This window comes from Argiope bruennichi, chromosome X2 (assembly GCF_947563725.1).
Source record: "Argiope bruennichi chromosome X2, qqArgBrue1.1, whole genome shotgun sequence".
NCBI lineage: Eukaryota > Metazoa > Arthropoda > Arachnida > Araneae > Araneidae > Argiope > Argiope bruennichi.
In genome coordinates, this window is record NC_079163.1 from 102,842,562 (window position 1) to 102,862,972 (window position 20,411).

General features: G+C 31.9%; 2 protein-coding genes and 1 long non-coding RNA gene across 3 annotated transcripts; all 3 read right to left on the reverse strand.

Annotated features, from left to right (window-relative positions):
- Positions 1 to 380: 380 nt before the first annotated feature.
- On the reverse strand, positions 381 to 4,521 carry LOC129959925 (uncharacterized). The gene is made up of 3 exons (XR_008783480.1): positions 4,257 to 4,521; positions 4,076 to 4,148; positions 381 to 455 (listed from the first exon to the last, which is right to left on the reverse strand). It is a non-coding gene; the product is annotated as an uncharacterized LOC129959925 (long non-coding RNA).
- Positions 4,522 to 14,736: 10,215 nt separating this feature from the next.
- LOC129959830 (uncharacterized) lies at positions 14,737 to 16,331 on the reverse strand. Its single transcript, XM_056072723.1, has 2 exons — positions 15,975 to 16,331; positions 14,737 to 15,831 (listed from the first exon to the last, which is right to left on the reverse strand). The coding sequence occupies exons 1-2, from the start codon at positions 16,329 to 16,331 to the stop codon at positions 14,737 to 14,739; spliced, it is 1,452 nt and encodes a 483-aa protein (XP_055928698.1).
- Positions 16,332 to 16,342: 11 nt separating this feature from the next.
- LOC129959831 (uncharacterized) lies at positions 16,343 to 19,066 on the reverse strand. The gene has a single exon (XM_056072724.1). It carries the CDS (start codon positions 19,064 to 19,066, stop codon positions 16,343 to 16,345), a length of 2,724 nt encoding a protein of 907 aa, XP_055928699.1.
- Positions 19,067 to 20,411: the final 1,345 nt, after the last annotated feature.

The window sequence follows — 20,411 nt, forward strand, 5'->3', positions numbered from 1 at the left end:
ACAGTATAAAATTTATTTCAACAACTGATAAATTTTTTTTTTCAAATCTGTATTAATTCCGAGTTGATATGAATAAAACATAATGGAAAATCATTGGAAAATTTATATTGAAATAAAATAAATTTCAACAACAGCTGAATGGTGAAACAAACACACACACACACACACACACACACACACACACACACACACACACACACACACACACACACACACACACACACACACACACACACACACACACAACTGGACACCAAATAAACAGGGAATGTAAGTTACTCTATGGAAAATTAATTTAATATTCAAGTGAAGTGTTTTATCTCTGTAGTATGAAATAAAATATTTAAAAAATATGAAGCTTACTTTTGAGTATCAGTGTCATGAAGCCCAATTTCATATCTATATAAATTCATTCTGATCTTCGGCATCAAAAAAATTTTAGAAAAAAATATACCCTGAAAATAAATAAGAAGAAATAAATAAAATAATCAGGAAAAAAGAATTAAAAATAAAACATTCACAATTTTACAAATTTTTTAATCTAATTAATAAAAATGAGACTCTTTAACCTATTAAAAACAGACACAATTATCATTGGGAAAAATTTTCAAATTCTCACACAAATATTAAAGAATAGTGTGAATACAATGACAGTACACATTTTACTGTAATAACTGGAAAATAATAATTTGTGTTGGAAATATGTTTTCATTTCAAGTAGGATGTGAATATAATATAATCTACACTGAGAGAAAACTTTAAATTGAAATGAAATATATCTGAACTTCAGTTGAAATAAAAACTTAATAAGACTGGGCAACAAATAATTAATGAAAGAAAAGATTTATTGAGAGTGTGTGATTTAAAATTCATGTAAAGTATTTCAAGTCTGTGGTTTCAAGAAACATGTAAAAAAGAGAATCCAGCTTATGTTTCAGGATGAACGACATGAAGACAAATATAATATTCAAGGAAATCATTTCTGATGTTTGGCAGCCCCATAAATTTTACAAATACTTAAGACCTTTATAAAAAAGAGAAGAAATGCATATAGAAATCAACAATACAAAATTAAAAAGAAAAAAGGTAACTGATTAGAAAATCCCCCCCCCCTAAAAAATGATACTCTTCATGCTTTAAAAAAAATTGAACTAATAATTATTTGGAAATATTTTCTTCCATTTATTCAAAATTACTAAACAATTATAAGAATATAATGACAGTATAAAATATATTTCAACTACTAATAAATAAAAATTTTATTTTCAAATCTGTATTCATTCCAAGTTCATATGAATAAAACATAATGGACAATCTTTGGAAAATTTATATTGAATTAAAATAAATTTGAACTACAGCTGACTGATGAAACACACACACACACATACACACACAAAATTACTAAACAATTATAAAAATAAAATGACAGTATAAAATTTATATCAACAACTAATAAATAAATTTTTTTTTTCAAATCAGTATTCATTCCAAGTTGATATGAATAAAACATAATGGAAAATCATTGGACAATTTATATTGAAATAAAATAAATTTGAACACCAGCTGAATGGTGATACACACACACACACACACACACACACACACACACACACACACACACACACACACACACACACACACACACACACTCACACACACACACACACACAATTACTAAACAATTATAAGAAAATAATGACACTATAAAATATATTTCAACAACTGAAAAATAAAGAAAATAATGACAGTACAAATTTGTTTCAAATCTGTATTCATTCCAAGTTGATATGAATAAAACATAACTGGAAATCATTGGAAAATTTATATTGAAATAAAATAAATTTGAACACCAGCTGAATGTTGAAACACACACACACACACACACACAAACACACAAAATTACTAAACAATTATAAGAATATAATGACAGTATAAAATTTATTTCAACAACTGATAAATAATTTTTTTTTTCAAATCAGTATTCATTCCAAGTTGATATGAATAAAACATAATGGAAAATCATTGGAAAATTTATATCTAAATAAAATAAATTTCAACACCAGCTGCTTGGTGAAACACACACACACACAATTACTAAACAATTATAAGAAAATAATGACAGTATAAAATATATTTCAACAACTGAAAAATAAAGAAAATAATCACAGTACAAATTTGTTTCAAATCTGTATTCATTCCAAGTTGATATGAATAAAACATAATGGAAAATCATTGGAAAATTTATATTGAAATAAAATAAATTTGAACACCAGCTGAATGGTGAAACACACACACACACACACACAAACACACACACACACACACACACACAAACACACACACACACACACACACACACAAAATTAGTAAACAATTATAAGAATGTAATGACATTATAAAATTTATTTCAAGAACTGATAAATATTTTTTTTTTTCAAAACTGTATTCATTCCAAGTTGATATGAATAAAGATTAATGGACAATCATTGGAAAATTTATATTGAAATAGAATACATTTGAACTCCAGATGAATGGTGAAACACACACACACACACACACACACAAAATTACTAAACAATTATAAGAATATAATGACAGTATAAAATTTATTTCAACAACTGATAAATAATTTTTTTTTTCAAATCTGTATTTATTCCAAGTTGATATGAATAAAACATAATGGAAAATCATTGGAAAATTTATATTGAAATAAAATAAATTTCAACATCAGCTGAATGGTGAAACACAAACACACACGCGCGCACACACCCACATACACACTCAAAATTACTAAACAATTATAAAAATAAACTGACAGTATAAAATTTATATCAACAACTAATAAATAATTTTTTTTTTCAAATCAGTATTCATTCCAAGTTGATATGAATGAAACATAATGGAAAATCATTGGACAATTTATATTGAAATAAAATAAATCTGAACACCAGCTGAATGGTGAAACACACACACACACACACATACACACACACACACACACACACACACAGACACACAAAATTACTAAACAATTATAAGAATATAATAACAGTATTAAATTTATTTCAAGAACTGATAAATAAATTTTTTTTTTCAAATCTGTATTAATTCAAAGTTGATATGAATAAAACATAATGGAAAATCATTGGAAAATTTTTATTGAAATAAAATAAATTTCAACACCAGCTGAATGGTGAAACACACACACACACACACAATTACTAATCCTAGATCCTACACAATTAGATCCTACTTGGCATTTCAACTGAGAAACTTTTATAACTTTCCATACCTATAACAGGAAATGCAAAAAATGGTTAAATTCAACATGCAGTATTGTTAAAGAAATGTAAAACACAAACATATTAGGCCATAAAGAATTATTTTTAAAAATCCATACAATTAAATATTAACAATGAAATCTCAATCTCAGTTTTACAAAATACAGATTAATTATTAAGTTTATCAGAGAGAAAGCAGATTTCATTCTGCATTGATATTAGTATGTAACAGAGATTTTAGATATAAATAAAATTCAAATGTGATAACAACTGAGCATACTTTTTCTTTATATGCCAAAAAATTAAGCTTTACATTTTCAAATACATTATATGCTAAAAAAGCTATATTTTCAGTTTTTAATTTGATAAAAAGGCTCAGATAAGAATATAATGGAATGAGAAACATATTCAGTCTTACTAATATACAGAAATGTTCCAATATTTGAAATCAAAAGAAATAGAATACAAACATTTTAAGTGAACAGTACAATTAGATGTTAAATATTAAACTGAGAATAATGAGATCTAATATTCTGTTGCAGCAGCAACAATAATAAACAATCAAAAATACAAATATAAAGTGGCAAGAAGCAAAAAACATTGATTTTATACCATAAGTTCATGATATGTTGTATCAAGACACATTTCTCGAATTCATAAACAAAGGTCCAATTTATAATTGACGTAACTTTTTTCTGATCCCTTACATTAGAACACATTTAAATATGAACAGAAAGTGGTAATTAAATAAAAAAAAACTTGAAAATAGGAAGGACAAACAAAAATATACACACCTGATTAATGTCTTAGGATTAGATTAGATCCTTCTTGGCATTTCAACTGAGAAACTTTTATAACTTTCTATACCTATAACAGGAAATGCAAAAATTGGTTAATTTCAACATGCAGTATTGTTAAAGAAATGTAAAACACAAACACATTAGGCCATAAAGAATTATTTTTAAAAATCCATACAATTAAATATTAACAATGAAATCCCAATCTCAGTTGAATACACATGCACTAAATTTATGTCGATAGCTATCACATTATTAAAAAATCACAACACAAGAATAAATTTGGACTCTTTTTCCTTTCATTCTGGTCATGATTGCTTAGCAGGCGCTGCCTTGCTACCGCACACACACTCGCTAACGTTACACGATATACTAAACTGTTTTTCCCTTTAAGGTGGGTTCACACGAGGCTTTTTATTGCGCGCAAACATTGTCTCTCTACTGTTGTCCCTCTATTGTCCCCGTGTGAACAGTTGAGACAACGTGTCGGGACAATGGCTAATAGTTGTCCCGACGGGACAACCATTTGCCATTGTCCCGTTGCAGTCACGTGATTTTCCTGAAGTAGGCGTGACCTTCTATTGCCGGCAATAATAAGCCTCGTCTGAACCCACCTTTACCGCAAGAGAGCAGCACAGTGACAGGTCGGAACATACCGCCCGCCTTGACATAAAGTTGTCAACACACACACACACAAGGAAAAACTATGGAATATCACAATTCAATGCACAATGCTGAATAAAAACACACAAATTCAGATTTTAAACACTACACATTACAAGGTAATAACATTAATCACACAATAAAGAACACTAATATAAGATTACACATCAATAGGTAAAATACAAATTTTTGAAATGGCTCTTTTATAAACTCCAGATTGAGTTTTAACTATTACAACTCTGACCCTTTTATCTTCACCCAGATAACACTCAATTATTCTACCTAATGCCCAATTTTGAGGGGGTAGGTTTTCATCTTTAAGAAGCACTAACTCATTGATTTTTACATTATCTTTTTCTACCTTCCACTTGGACAAAGCTAGAGAATAGAAAATATTTAATAAAGTAAGTAATATGCATAACAAAATATTTTTTTTCTATATATTACTAACAGATATTAATCTCATATTCAATTTTCACATGAGTTTGATATAAATAGCTACATTAATTTAAATCACAATTTCTTATGCAATACTATGAAGCAGTTTAACAGCTAATATATAAAAATTTCACAAAATTGCTGTAACAGAATAATTTCCATAAAACAGCAGTTCCATTACATTACCATAATGGTGAAACAGAATCGAAAGTTGTACAATTTTCATCAATCCATAATAATATTAAATCTTTCAACCGATGACATACTTTTGCCAAGAACAGGTTTATTTTTATTTAAACACCTTAACTTTTCTGAAAATTCCCTACTCTGGATTTCCTTTATTATGAAGGTTTCAGCCTTCCTAATTTCCTCTGTTGTCAAGGGACCCAGTCTCCTTTCAGTTGGACTCCTCAAGTTGTGGAGAAATCTGAAAACATAACTTATTACATGCAATATTTTAGTATAACTATTACTACAATTAAGAATATCAGTAACACATGAATTGTTCAATGTAGTAACTAAAACACTTTCACAGTCAACTTTTTTGAGTTCACAGTCTACATCGTCCTTTATCACAGAGTCAGAGATTTCTCTGCACGGATACTCACTGTTTTTTAGAAAGGCAGGGCCTTCCCACCACAAGTTACTCTCGAGCATTTTGGACGGATTTACACCACGACTGATAAGATCAGCTGGATTATCTCCTGACGAAACATGTATCCACTGCTCCTGACACGAAAGGCCTTGAAGTGTGGCTACACGGTTTCCCACGAAGGTTTTTAACTGGGGCGTCTCTTTTTTAATCCATGACATCACAATCATGCTATCGCTCCAGTAATAGGTATTGGACACTTTCAATCGAAGAGCCGACTGGATACGCTGCATCAATTTCACCAGCAGCACAGAGCTCCAATCTTTCTCGACAACGGGTGCTGCAAGGGGAAAATTGTGTCCCTCATCCCTTGCAATTTGAATTAGCGTTCGAGTAGCTAAAAATGGGGCACTAGTAGTACCGTAAGTAATTGTCGACAGTTCAAACTTTTTCACTGAACCAAACTCACTGTCCTTCCAAAGTATTCTTTGCAGGTTTCGCTGACTGGGATGAATGTAAATCATCCTATACATTTTTTCAATGTCTGCAATAAATGCATATGGATGTTTGCGGAATCGCATCATAATTGAAATTAAGTCCTCCTGCACAATTCCCCCATTAATTTGCAAGCTATTGAATGAATTTCCATTCGTAGTTTCACTAGAGGCATTAAATACTACACGAAGCTTAGTGGTAATTTTCTCTGGTCTATATACTCCATGATGGAGCATGTAATACACTGTTTATGGTTCTGTCTCATGTGTCACGTCTCTCATATGTCCCAACTTTTCATACTCATTTATAAATTCTTCATACAATTTTAAATAAGTTTTATCACGAGATAGTTTACTCCAAAGTGAATTTAATCTTTTTAATGCTATACTTTTAGACTCGCCTAAACAACTAGGTTCCTCTTTAAGTGGGATTGTGACTACATATTTTCCACTAGGCTTTCTATAATGAGTGTTAACAAAATGTTCCTCAGCGATTTTTGCCTCATGGGATTTAGGGGTTTCTAACTCAACAGTTTCTAGTTCCCAGAATTTTTTCATGGTATTGTTTAAATCTTCATCAATAATTAACCCACAATGAATTTTTGGGGAATCAAATTCCATTACACTACCGCAAGCCAAAAATCCAAAAACACTATTTTGAAAAAACAACTCTGCATTTGATGAGTAGATTTTTTCTGGCCTCAACAAGTTGTAGAACGATTTAGCACCTAGGAGACAATCAACTTTTTGGGGAACCATAAAATTATCCGCCAAATTAATATTAGAAGGAATTTGTTCTTTAACACTTAAATATTTAACTGGGGTTAACTCAGTGATTTTATCTACAACAAGAAACTCAAAATTTTGCTTAAAGCTCTTATCAGCATTTGAAATTTCAGCTTTAATAAATTTGGTAACAGTCATTGAGGAATTATTTAAACATGAAATTGTTACATTTATTTTTTCTTGTTTTAACCCTAATCTGTTTACACATTCCGAAGTTATCGGACTGACTTCCTACATCCAGCAACCCTCTAACACATTGCAGATTCCCAAATTTATCTCGAATATAAAATTTAGCCGTGCTTAACAATACAGTTCTCATTTGTTTATTTTCAACCGTACTCGTAGCTGAAAATGTCGATTGCACATTTTCATTAGTTGCGCAAGAAGTTGGATAAAAGGAATTAACTTCCGGGTTTAAAGTTGAACTTTCCCCTTTATTAACTATGGTACTAGTTTCGGTTTTACCACTCCCACTGAAATGATCAAACTCTCTGGGATAATGAAGTAACCTATTATGAGGTTTATTACAAAAGCAATTTCTTGCAGAACACTTTTTCACATTGCATATTGGTGAGAGGCATTTAAAACATAAGTTTTGGGATTTCACAAATGCAACTCTATCACTAACAGAAAGTTTTTAAAATTCCTGACATTTAAATATTGAGTGGTTGTTCTGGCACATAACGCATTTAGAATTAGTATTCGATAAGAACACTTTAGAAACATTTCTATTACGATTCTCAAAATTTCCTTTACCGAAATTCCTTTGCTCATTTCTATTCGTAACGAATGCGCGGGAAAACTAACCGCACTCAGTTTTGGTTTTGGTTTCGGTTTTAGAAGCCACAAATAAATCACATTCTCTACTTAATTCCTGCACATTAAAAACAGATTATCCTTGTTTAATACTGATATGACTTTTTAAATCTTGAGGAAGAGTGCTAAAAATCTGATCAGAAACCATTAACTCACACAATTTAGAAAAATCATTCACATTACGAAGTTGAATGTAATACTCAAAAACAGATCTAACTCTTGAAGCAAATTGCACATAATTTTCTGTTGGCAATTTTACTGCACTTTTAAATTGTTTTAGACATTCTTGATAAGTTGGTTGAAATTGTTTTAAGACAATAGATTTAATTTTTTCATAGTCACTCAACTCTTCTTCTTTGATATAAACCATTAAATTGCCAATTCTATCCCCTAATAGATTTAATAAAATTTCCGCTTTAAATTTATCACTAACTGCTTTTGTTTTGAAAGCTTTTTCGAGCGAATTGAAAAACAGATTAAAACATTCAGCATTTTTGGGAACAGGAATCGTCAAAACTTTGATACTCTTAATTAAATTCTCTAAACTAAAACTCTGTTCATTATCGCTAAGCTCACACGATGAGGATTTGAGCTTTAAAAGCTCTATTTCTTTCTCTACACGCAAAAGCGAAAGCCTTTCAATCTCCAATTTTTGTTCTAATGAACAACTTTCGTTTTCAGCTTGATCCGAATTTTTACTTCTTTCGTCTGAAATCTCTTTAATTAAATTTTTCACAACCTCAATTTTTTGCTTATAAATGTCACTATTCTCAATTATACTTATCAAATCTACAACTTTAGCGGAAGATGCAAATTGAATATCTAGTTCTGTACACAAACTCTTTAATTCGTCTTTCTTCAAAATAGACAAAGACATAATGAAAATTTAAGTAATTAAACACTTACCCACAATAATTATCCTTGAGAATTGGGACGAGAGAATACGCGAAAACACAGAGAACAGAAACAGAAAACACCACTCAAGCTACAACTTTCGTTTCCTAAGCCTACGCTAATCCACTTCGCATATTTTCACACACAAAAAAAAACGTAATCCATCGCTGATCGCTATTTCACCTCCTCCGAGACGGACCATATGTATACACATGCACTAAATTTATGTCGATAGCTATCACATTATTAAAAAATCACAACACAAGAATAAATTTGGACTCTTTTCCCTTTTATTCTGGTCATCATTGCTTAGCAGGCGCTGCCTTGCTACCGCACACACACTCGCTAACGTTACACGATACACTGAAGTGTTTTTCCCTTTGCCGCAAGAGGACAGCACAGTGACAAGTCGGAACATCAGTTTTACAAAATACAGATTAATTATTAAGTTTATTAGAGAGAAAGCAGATTTCATTCTGCATTGACATTAGTATGTAACAGAGATTTTAGATATAAATAAAATTCAAATGTAATAACAACTCAGCATACTCTTTCTTTATATGCCAAAAAATTAAGCTTTACATTTTCAAATACCTTATATGCTAAAAAAGCTATATTTTCAGTTTTTAATTTTATAAAAAGGCTCAGAAAAGAATTTATTGGAATGAGAAACATAATCAGTCTTACTAACATACAGAAATGTTCCAATATTTGAAATAAAAAGAAATAGAATACAAGCATTTTAAGTGAACAGTAGAATTAGAAACTAAATATTAAACTGAGAATAATGAGATCTAATATTCTGCTGCAGCAACAACAAGAATAAAGGATGAAAAATACAAATAGAAAGTGTCAAGAAGCAAAAAACATTGATTTTATACCATAAGTTCATGATTTGTTGTATGAAGACACATTTCTCGAATTCATGAACAAAGGTAAAATTTAAAATTCATGAAACTTTTTTCTGGTCCCTTACATTAGAACACATTTAAATATGAACAGAAAGTGGAAATTAAATAAAAAAAACTTGAAAATAGGAAGGACAAACAAAAATATACACTGAGCATACTTTTCTTGATATGCCAAAAAAAAAACTTTACATTTTCAAATACCTTATATCTTCATTATGATATTAATAATGAGATGTAATATTCTGCTGCAGCAGCTACAAGCAAAAAGAATAAAAAATTCAAACAGAAAATGGCAAGAAGCAAAAAACATTGATTTTATACCATAAGTTCATGATTTGTTGTATTAAGATACATTTCTCGACTTTCTGAACAAAGGTCCACTTTATAATTTATGTTACTTTTTTTCTGATTCCTTCCATTAGAGCTCATTTAAATATGAACACAAAGTGGTAATTAAATAAAAATCTGTAATATATGAAAGACAAACAAAGATAAAATATTGAAAAAAAAAGTTAAATAAGTTAAAACAAATACTCTAATTTAAAATTCGTGTTAATTATTTCTGATCTATTACAGAAGAAAACATTTAAAAATTGACAAAAAGTTGTTATTAAACCAAATGAAATCATAAAAATGTCTAAGAGAACCAAAAATTTATGGGCTGCATAAATGTGACCAAAAAATGAAGTAGAAAAAGAAATAATAATGAAGAACCATTAATTAATATTGATGCCTATGAAGAGAAATAGTAAGTATATATAAAAATATTTGCTACAATATTTAAAGAGAAATATGACAAAAAAAAAGTTTTCGTGTTAACCTTAAGAATTTAGTCAAATAGTTATGGTATATAAATATGGTACAAAATCAAAAGTAAACAAAAATGCTTTTGCACCATTTTTCTCTTCGACACAGTTTAACACTTTCTGAAATTTTTGAAACCAAACAAAAGTAATTGAAAAGAGAGAGTGCATTGGATAAAAACTAATAGCTTTAGAAAAAAAGAAGGGAAAAAGTATGACGCAATCGAGATTTTATAATAAGAAATTTCAAGGCATATACGATAGTGAAAACAAGTAGTCATATTTAAAATCATTTAGCATTTTTACTGATATTTGGTTTAAGATCATAACTTTGACATTAAAAGAAAACATTATTCAAGAATTACAAATTCCTAAAAGAATTCCAAAAATTATCATTAATTTTCTACATTATTTGCCTTTGTATATGACGCTTTGAAAGGCTCGCGATCTACATGAAATGAATTAATAACTATTTACAAATCATGTTTACTTTATTTTAACAAAAATAAAATGAAATATATATATATTGGTGAGCATTTGAAACTAACAGCGGAAATGAAAGGAAAAAATAGGGAAAATGTGCGTACGCTCATATGGCATTATGAAATCAAACAATTCTGTATTTCGATAACGCTTACGAAAACGATAGGTTCTGCGCAGTGTTAATCAAAACTCAGTCCAATATGGAAGAACTTATCTTTATGTCCCCAACCTTAATGGCAAACGATTGCCACAATTTTGGCGAACGTTCTCTGTTTTGAAAGAAATATTAAGCAAACCCAATCTTAATATCACTGAGATATTACTAAGATAAAATTTATAATTGTCATAACTGCAACATGGCCATCTTAGCTAGAAATAAAAATAATTTGAAATTGTAATTGTGTACAAGTAGTATTTTATTTTTTCAGTTCAATTCGCTATCCTGAAATGAATATGTTTCACCACAAATGTATGTTACAAATTTCTTTTCTTTTTTTTAATTCATCGCTTTGTACCGTATATGTTTGTATAAATTTACTTAACATTTTTTTAGCTCATTCTCTTCAAGTTGCTGTTTCAAACTTCACCATAAATTATTAGTGCTTATAAGAACCTTGCCCATCTTATCTTAGCTAAAAATAAAAATAATTCGATAATGTATACAAGTAATATTTTATTTTTTCAGTTCACTTCGCTATCTTGAAAGGAATGTTTTTCACCACAAATGTCTTACACTTTTTTTTATCGTGGCTTTGTACCACGTACATATGTTTAAATTTACTCATTATTATTTTTTTTCTTGTTTTCTTTACGGGCAGAGCACGATGATACCGAGTAAGTGTGTGAATCCGATATTCGATTGGAATCATTCTTTATATTCGAAATTTCTTGTTCGTTCTTTTTAGCATTTCTTAAAGTTAGGAAGGCAAACTTCACAATAAATTATTAATGTTTAAAAGAACCTTACATCTATGAAAAGGGATAACGACCTTTGTTGTCTTTCCCCATATTTCACCATTTTAGGCAAACCACTAAGAATATGATTGTATTCAGGTGTTTCCTTAGGTCCCGATTAAACATTAGAGGCCCTTAAGGTAATGTAAGTTTCTTGGGCCTTTTTTTTGCGGGGGGGGGGCAAATTCGAACTTCCTGAAAAATTAAGAGATAAGACCTTCCTAAATGAAATCAGGTAATTTTTATTATCTTTATTATTTTTGTGTACAGTTTTATGTAGCAAATTATCATAATCTGAAAAAACATTTTATTATGGGGCCCTTTACACAGATGTTTTCAATATCTCTTACAAAAGGTATTTTGGGAATGGTTCGAACAGAATATTAGACTTCATTTTTCTGTATTTAATAGTTTCCTTCTGATTGTACCATTCACATAAAGTGTGTCTCTGAGAGAAAATATTAATAAAACAGTTGGAATGTCGGTTTTCCTTTAAAATTTTGGATCGTTCCTCTGCTATATTAAGAAAGACCGTGTTTCTCATTTCTGTACATTCTTTTCTGAGCTTTTCCTTTACAAAATATTGAAAATTTTGAAAATTCCTTCATAAACCTATTTATGACACTCATCAAATACTTTCAAACGGAAATTGTTTGAATGTCAAACTAAGAAATACATGATCAATTGTTATTGCACTTCTGTTTTAATTATATCTGATATCTCTGTTTCATACTGATATTAATACATTATAAATGTGCTTTTTTACTCTGAAGAATGCAAGTAGTTTACCTGAATTTAGAAAATGTCAGATTGGGATTTAATGTGTTTATTTTGAATGTTTGAATACTTTTTTATAATTATACATAAACGTTTTTATGTTTTACATTTCTTTAACAATAATCAATGAGTATTTAAAAAATTTTTGCTATTTATTTTTATAGGCATCAAAAATTAACAACGGCTCTTTGTTGAGATGCAAAAAAAAAAAAAAAAAAGTTAAAATAATCTTGTCACTTGAATTAGGTCTGTATATCTTTCTTTTTCTTTCTGTTTAAGAAGATTTTTTATTTGATTACAATATTGAGTTAATATTTAAATTAGTTCTAATGTAAGGAATTAGAAAACATTAAATGAATTTTAAATTAAATCTCTGTTGATGAATTAAAGTAATCTGTCTTGAAATCTCATGTAATGAACTTAATCGTATGTGGGATAGTATTGTTAGAGGATTTTAATTTTTTATACATGCAAAAGTGTTCATTTTAAACAAATTACTTTTCGGGTTTTTTTTTTAAATTTTATTTTGATTAAAACAGTAGTTCTGGTATGGAAAAATATTCTAATTTCAAATGTTAAGATCATTGTAAACAATGTCAGTAAAATTATCGTTGCGGACGCCTTTTCTATTACAATTCACTCAAATGATCAAAAGATCCCCAGATGAGTGATATACTCACGAAAAAGTGTATTAATCAGTGTTCTTAAATGCAATTAACGACCCTGATTGCATATCACAGTTCTTTATTAACGGACAAACACATTCAAAAACAAACTACACTATTTACAAGATGTTGCCATACAGCACAAGCTAAATCAAAACAAAGCAAATAATTCTTAGGTTATAGGTGGACGGTTTGTATTCAGATATTGAAAATAATATTGCACAATCTTAAATTGAACACATACATAAGACAAAAAAATAAACAGAGTGAAACATTTTACAACATGTTACATACTCCCACCTTGCAAAGTGAAGGGTTACAAACTGAACTTTGCAATCTAAAACAAATTGAAATTTATAACATTTAATTCCTCGTGAAATCTGTAAAATTGAAAGGAATTCACAAGTCCAATTTACGAGGAACTTTTATGGACCTTCCTAATCTGGTTTTGGTATGGTGTATCTCCTCAGAAATATCAGTCCTTTCAACAGGAGAAGAGGGAACCTGGTCAGCAGGTGAATCAGGAACATATTCAGTAGGTGAATCAGGAACATGGCCAGTAGGTAAATCAGGAGTCTTCTCAACAGATAAGCCGCTTTTTCCTGAGGCCTTCAAAACACCAATTTCAGTTTTTGCTGACACTTCCAATGGATAAAGCCTTTGGAACGGACGGATCCTCTCACCATGGGAGGTTCTAATTCTCGCTACTCTAGGGACACCATCTTTGCCAGGATAAACCTCCAAGATAACACCAAGAGGCCAGTCAATGCGTCGAATATTGTCATGCCCAATCAGTACAACATCGCCCACTTCTAAAACATCACTTTTCTTTGTCCCTCTGTGGACCAGAAGAGCAAGATATTCATTTCTAAATCTTTGTCTAAGATCTTCACGCAACTTCTGCAAATATTTGGTGCGCTTTACCAACGAAGATCTATCTACTTTATCTAAATCTGGCGTTTCATAGTTGCTGTTTCCGTGAATAAACATTGCTGGGGTCAAAGGTAGCAATTCATTTGGATCATCTTGTATGTATGTCAACTGTCTAGCATTGATTATTGACTCACATTCACATAAGATGATTAGGAGCTCTTCATAATTTACAATTGATTTTCCTAACACTCAACGTAAAAGCTCTTTGAGCATTCTCACAATACGCTCCCACCATCCACCCCACCAGGCTGCTGTGGGTGGGATAAATTTCCAAGTGATTTTCTGAGCAGTTGAGTACACAGCAATTTTATCCCAATCTAATGCTCGCAACGCATTATTTGTCCCTACGAAATTAGTACCGTTGTCACTGTAAAGTACTGAAATCCTGCCTCTTCTAGCAACGAATCGCCTAAAGGCTTGAATAAAAGTATCAGTAGTGAGTGATCGGACTAATTCAAAATGCACCGCTCTGTAGACAGCACAAGTAAATAAAACAATCCAGGCCTTTCCTTTTGACCTAAGATAAAGAGGACTGCATAATCTACTCCTGTTACTTCAAATACCTTTGTCTGAGTAACTCTATCTCTAGGCAGTGGAGCGAAGGGCACTTCAAGATGTTTAGCTTTATAACGCTTGCAAATCACACACTCAGAAAGAACCTGCTTTACTAATCTTTTGGCTCTAATTATCCAAAATTTCTCTCTAAGCCGGGCGAGTAATATTGAAGAGCCTGCATGCATTGCTTTTATATGCTCCTCTCGAATTAATTTCACTACAACATCATTGGCAGGTAAGAGAATTGGGAACTTGAAATCTTCCTTCTCACAACTATCTGCCAGTTTGGTTCTTATTCTCAGAAGCCCATCTTCATCTTTAAATGCTTGCATTTTAGCAAGAAGTCTCTCATCTTGAAAGGCATTTGACTGCATGGACTTGAAATAGAAAATCTCTGCTTGTCTGAATTCTTCATAGACTAAGCTTCCTTTTAACTTGGTTGCATTCGAAACATTATGAATAAAACGTAGAATCCATGCCACTACTCTAATGTTTCTACTATAGGTGGAAAAATAATCACTCTTAATACCTGTTCTTTGAATATTCATCATAGAGGTCACGATAGCTCTTCTCTCTTTATTCACTTCTTCCTCGTTGACATCTACTACCACATCACTAACAGGCCATTCATGAGACGAAAGATACAACCAACTGGGACCTTCCCACCATTTCGAATTGCAAAGCTGCTTCGCTGAACACCCTCTACTTGGACAGTCCGCTGGATTCAGTGTTCCAGGAACGTGTCTCCGGGCTTTGACTGGTGTCAGCTTCCGAATTTCTTGAACACGGTTGTAAACAAATACACCCCACGGTTCTTCTCTCTTCAACCAAGCTAGCACTGTAGTAGAGTCTGTCCAGAAATAAACATTGTCTGTTGGAAACTCTTTCAAGACAGTGGAAGAAAGACGAGCAGATATAGCAGCACCAAGAAGTTCCAGCCTTGCAATAGTTGTTTCCTTTTTTCCACAAGGTGCAATTCTGGTTTTACTCTGCACCAGTTGTATGTGTACAGAGTTTCCACTATCGACTCGTAGGAAAACAACCGCAGAATAGGCTAGTTTGCTTGCGTCGCAAAAAAAAAATGCAATGAAATATTCTCAAATCCGCTATCACAGTGTATCCATCTTGGTACTTTAACATGCTTCAAATATTCCAGCTCCATTAGCCACTTCAGAAAATCTTGACGTGTTTTTAGATCTACTTCTTCATCCCAACCGATTTTAGATTTCCACAAATTTTGTAGCCAGAGTTTTGGTAGTAGCAACACTGGACTGGTAATCCCCAAGGGATCAAACACTTTGTGGGAAGCAGCAAGAATATTTCTTTTCGTGATTACCTCTTCCATTAGTTCTCTCAAATCAGGAATATTTATTGAAAGAGTATCACAATGTCTGTCCCAAATCGTTCCCAGGATAATTGTAGGACTTGTTATTGGATCAGATGGGCTAGAGTGCTCCCACCCTCGTAAGTCAAATTTTCTTTCAGCCATGATCTCCGTAGCTACGTCAATAAATCGTTCTCAGACTGGGTTTTGACGCTTGCTAAATAATTGTCCACATAAAAGCTGTTCATCAATTTTTGAATAATGCACTCAGGGTATCTTCCCCGGCCTTGCTTCGCTTCTTCCAACTTTCTCTCCAAGTGGTATTGTATTGTTGACCCAAGCAAGAATGGGCTGCTGGAAACACCAAACACCACTCGGCAATGTCGGTAATGTATGAGCTCTCCTTCTTCACTGTGCCACAAAAATCGCAGGAAATTTCGATCCTCCTTATATAGACTTATTTGTAAGAAGGCCTTCCGTATATCAGCAGAAATGCCAAACCTATACAGTCGAAACCTTGTTAACATGGAAGGGATCAATTCAATCAAGTTTAATCCCTTTTCCAAACAGTCATTGAGGCTGACCGCTCCCTTTTGTTTTGATGAAGCGTTAAAGACGGGCCTAATTTTCGTAGTGCTGTTCGGCTTCACCACATGTCGATGGAGCAGATAGTGACAAGTAGACTTTATTTCTTCTTGGGGAACTTCTTCAATTATGCCTTCTCGTTCCCATTCTTTAAAGACATCACCGTATTCTTGAAATAAGTTTTCCTTCTTCAGCTTATGGGTTGTCACTTGCAACCCTTTGAGTGCCAAACTGAAGTTGTCTGGAAGAGGTAAATGACAGTCAAGCCACTGCAGGGAGACAAGGAATCGCTCTTCTTCATCGACCTTGACAGTTCTTAAGAAGTGCTCCATCGACGCTTTATGAAGCTCCTCTTTGGTTTTTTGTTCTGAAGGATCTTGGATCCCCAAGGAATCCAATCTCCATAATTGGGAGATATCCATCTCTTTCACAAATAGGGAGGCCACCAGCATAGCATTGTATGACGACATCTCACTCTCAGGAACTTTACCTGACAGAATCCAGCCAAGTAATGTCTCCATGGCAACAAGCCCACAGGATAGAACTCTGCGTTGGCCAGTCATGAGCTTCCCTATCACATCTGAGCCAAGAAGCACTTGCACGGATTGTGGCTCCTTCCCTATATCTGATAGCCTGATCTTCATCTCATGAAGCTCTGTAATCCATGAACCTGGAGTTACTGATGAAATTTTGTCGCATATAGATGGCTGGTCTAATGCTTCCAGGTTGCATGTAACACTGTTGTCTTGATTTCTCAGTTTTATCCTATAACAATTATGTTCGCACTTGTCAGATTTAATGCCCCAACATGAGTGCATCAGAATTTCTTTTCTGAGTGGGATATATCCAATTTTCTCAACAACATTCTTTAATACATAAGTCTTTTGTGACCCAGAATCTAGAATTGCCCTAACTGGGATTTCATTGTTACCACACACCATTTTTAATTTTAACGTTTGAAGGAACACTCTGGGACTAGAAGTGTTGTTGGCCATATTAACTTCAACATTTGGACTCTTATTCTCACTCTTGAATGATTCTTGATTCTTAGCCTCTAGAGACTCACACATAAGTGGGACATGCTTTTTTCCACATATTACACATCTTAAAAATGCCTTACAAGAACGAGATGTATGCTTTGGTGTTAAGCAAGCAAAACAATATTGCTTCTCCCTTAAAATATTATACCTTTCAGCCAAACTCATCTTCTGAGCTTGAAAACAGTCTGGGCTCGAGTGTTTCCCAGTACAGAAAACACATTCTTTCTTCACTTCTTTTGAAGCTGTAGTAAATAAATTGGCAGCTGTAGATACCTTTTTCATTGGAAAATCTCTTACTTTTTTCTTAAATGATTGGCGATTTTCATCTGCACCCAAGCCAAAACCAGCCATAGCTAAATTAATTCTTTCTTCGCCCTCCGTTTCTGCTTTAAGAAAAGTCATTAAGTTGGTTAAACGTTCTTTAGCATCAGTTGAGACTGCTGAAGAAGCACTTCTATTCCATGCTTTCAAAAAGTCCTCTTGAAAACAAGACTCCACCATGGGATAAAGAATTGAAGCACATTTATCAGTAGTTACTCCTAAAGTCTCTAAGGCTCTCAGATAAGATTCGAGTTTATCATAGAGAGATGTCATCGATATTTTCTCATGTTTCTGAACCGAAATAATCAGCTTTAATAATTCCCGAACATAAACTTCTACTAATAGTTCATCTCTTCCAAATCGCGCTTTTAAACTTTCAACTGCTTTGGCATAATTGGCTGCTGTTGCCGGGAAGCTTTCTACTACTTCTCGGGCTCGTGATCCATTTACAGTAGCTTGCACAAGATATTGAAATTTATTCTCAGGCGCGATTTCATCATCGTTATGAATGTGTTGAAACTGGCTCCAGAATTGTAGCCAATCTTTAATATCGCCATTAAACTGTCTAAATTCTAATTTTGGCAGATTAAATTTCTTTTTAGCACCAGATATAACAGTATTTTGAGACTCACCTGTAATTGGCAACGTTGATCTGATTCTCGCCAATTCCAGTTCGTGTTCTCTTATTTTTCCACTTTCTTCGTATTCTAGCTGTTTTACTCTTTCCGCTTTTTCAAATTCTGTTTGCTTTTGTTTTTGTTCTTCTTTTAGTTGTCGCTGGCTCACGGCCGTTACTAAAATATTTGTCACAAAGTCTGGATCATCCAAATACTCTTTGCTATTCAAAATAATATCTTTCAGTTCAGAAATTTTTACCTTATCAGGCGGTGTCTCTCCAATTTCTTCTGCTACAAACAACAAGTCCTCTTTCAAGTCCTTAGTTGTTTTAAACATGTTTGTATTCAAAAACAATGTCCTGTCGCTTAACGCCAGAAATGTAAACAATGTCAGTAAAAATATCGTTGCGGACGCCTTTTCTATTACAATTCACTCAAATGATCAAAAGATCCCCAGATGAGTGATATACTCACGAAAAAGTGTATTAATCAGTGTTCTTAAATGCAATTAACGACCCTGATTGCATATCACAGTTCTTTATTAACGGACAAACACATTCAAAAACAAACTACACTATTTACAAGATGTTGCCATACAGCACAAGCTAAATCAAAACAAAGCAAATAATTCTTAGGTTATAGGTGGACGGTTTGTATTCAGATATTAAAAATAATATTGCACAATCTTAAATTGAACACATACATAAGACAAAAAAAAATAAACAGAGTGAAATATTTTACAACATGTTACAATCATAGAATCATTGTTCGTTTTTTTTTTTTTTTCTCGCCACTTTTTGTATGTATTTTCTATTGATTGTGCTGGTTGATGATACTTTTTCCTATGTTCTAAGCAGAATATTAAATCTCGTTTTTCTGTATATAATAGTTTCTTTCTGTTTGTACCATTCACATAAAGTGTCTTTCTGAGAGAAAATACTAATAAAACAGTTGGAATGTCGGTTTTCCTTTAAAATTTTGGATCGTTCCTCTGCTATATTAAGAAAGACCATGTTTCTCATTTCTGTACATTCTTTTCTTAGCTTTTCCTTTACAAAACATTGAAAATTTTGAAAATTCCTTCATAAACCTATTTATGACACTCATCAAATACTTTCAAACGGAAATTGTTTGAATGTCAAACTAAGAAATACATGATCAATTGTTATTGGACTTCTGTTTTAATTATATCTGATATCTCTGTTTCATACTGATATTAATTCATTATAAATGTGCTTTTTTTACTCTGAAGAATGCAAGTAGTTTACCTGAATTTAGAAAATGTCAGATTGGGATTTAATGTGTTTATTTTGAATGTTTGAATACCTATTTATAATTATACATAAAAGTGTTTATGTTTTACATTTCTTTAACAATAATCAATCAGTATTTAAACATTTTTTGCTATTTATTTTTATAGGCATCAAAAATTAGCAATGGCTCTTTATTGAGATGCAAAAAAAAAAAAGTTAAAATAATCTTGTCACATGAATTAGGTCTGTATATTTTTTATTTTTCTTTCTGTTCATTTTTTATAATAGGTTCATAAATATATATTCATTCATATTTAGGTTCATTTTTTATAATATTACGTTCATATTTAAATAAGCTAAAATTTAATAATATTAAGTTCATATTTAAATGAGCTCTAATGAAAGAATTTGAAAACATTAAATGTATTT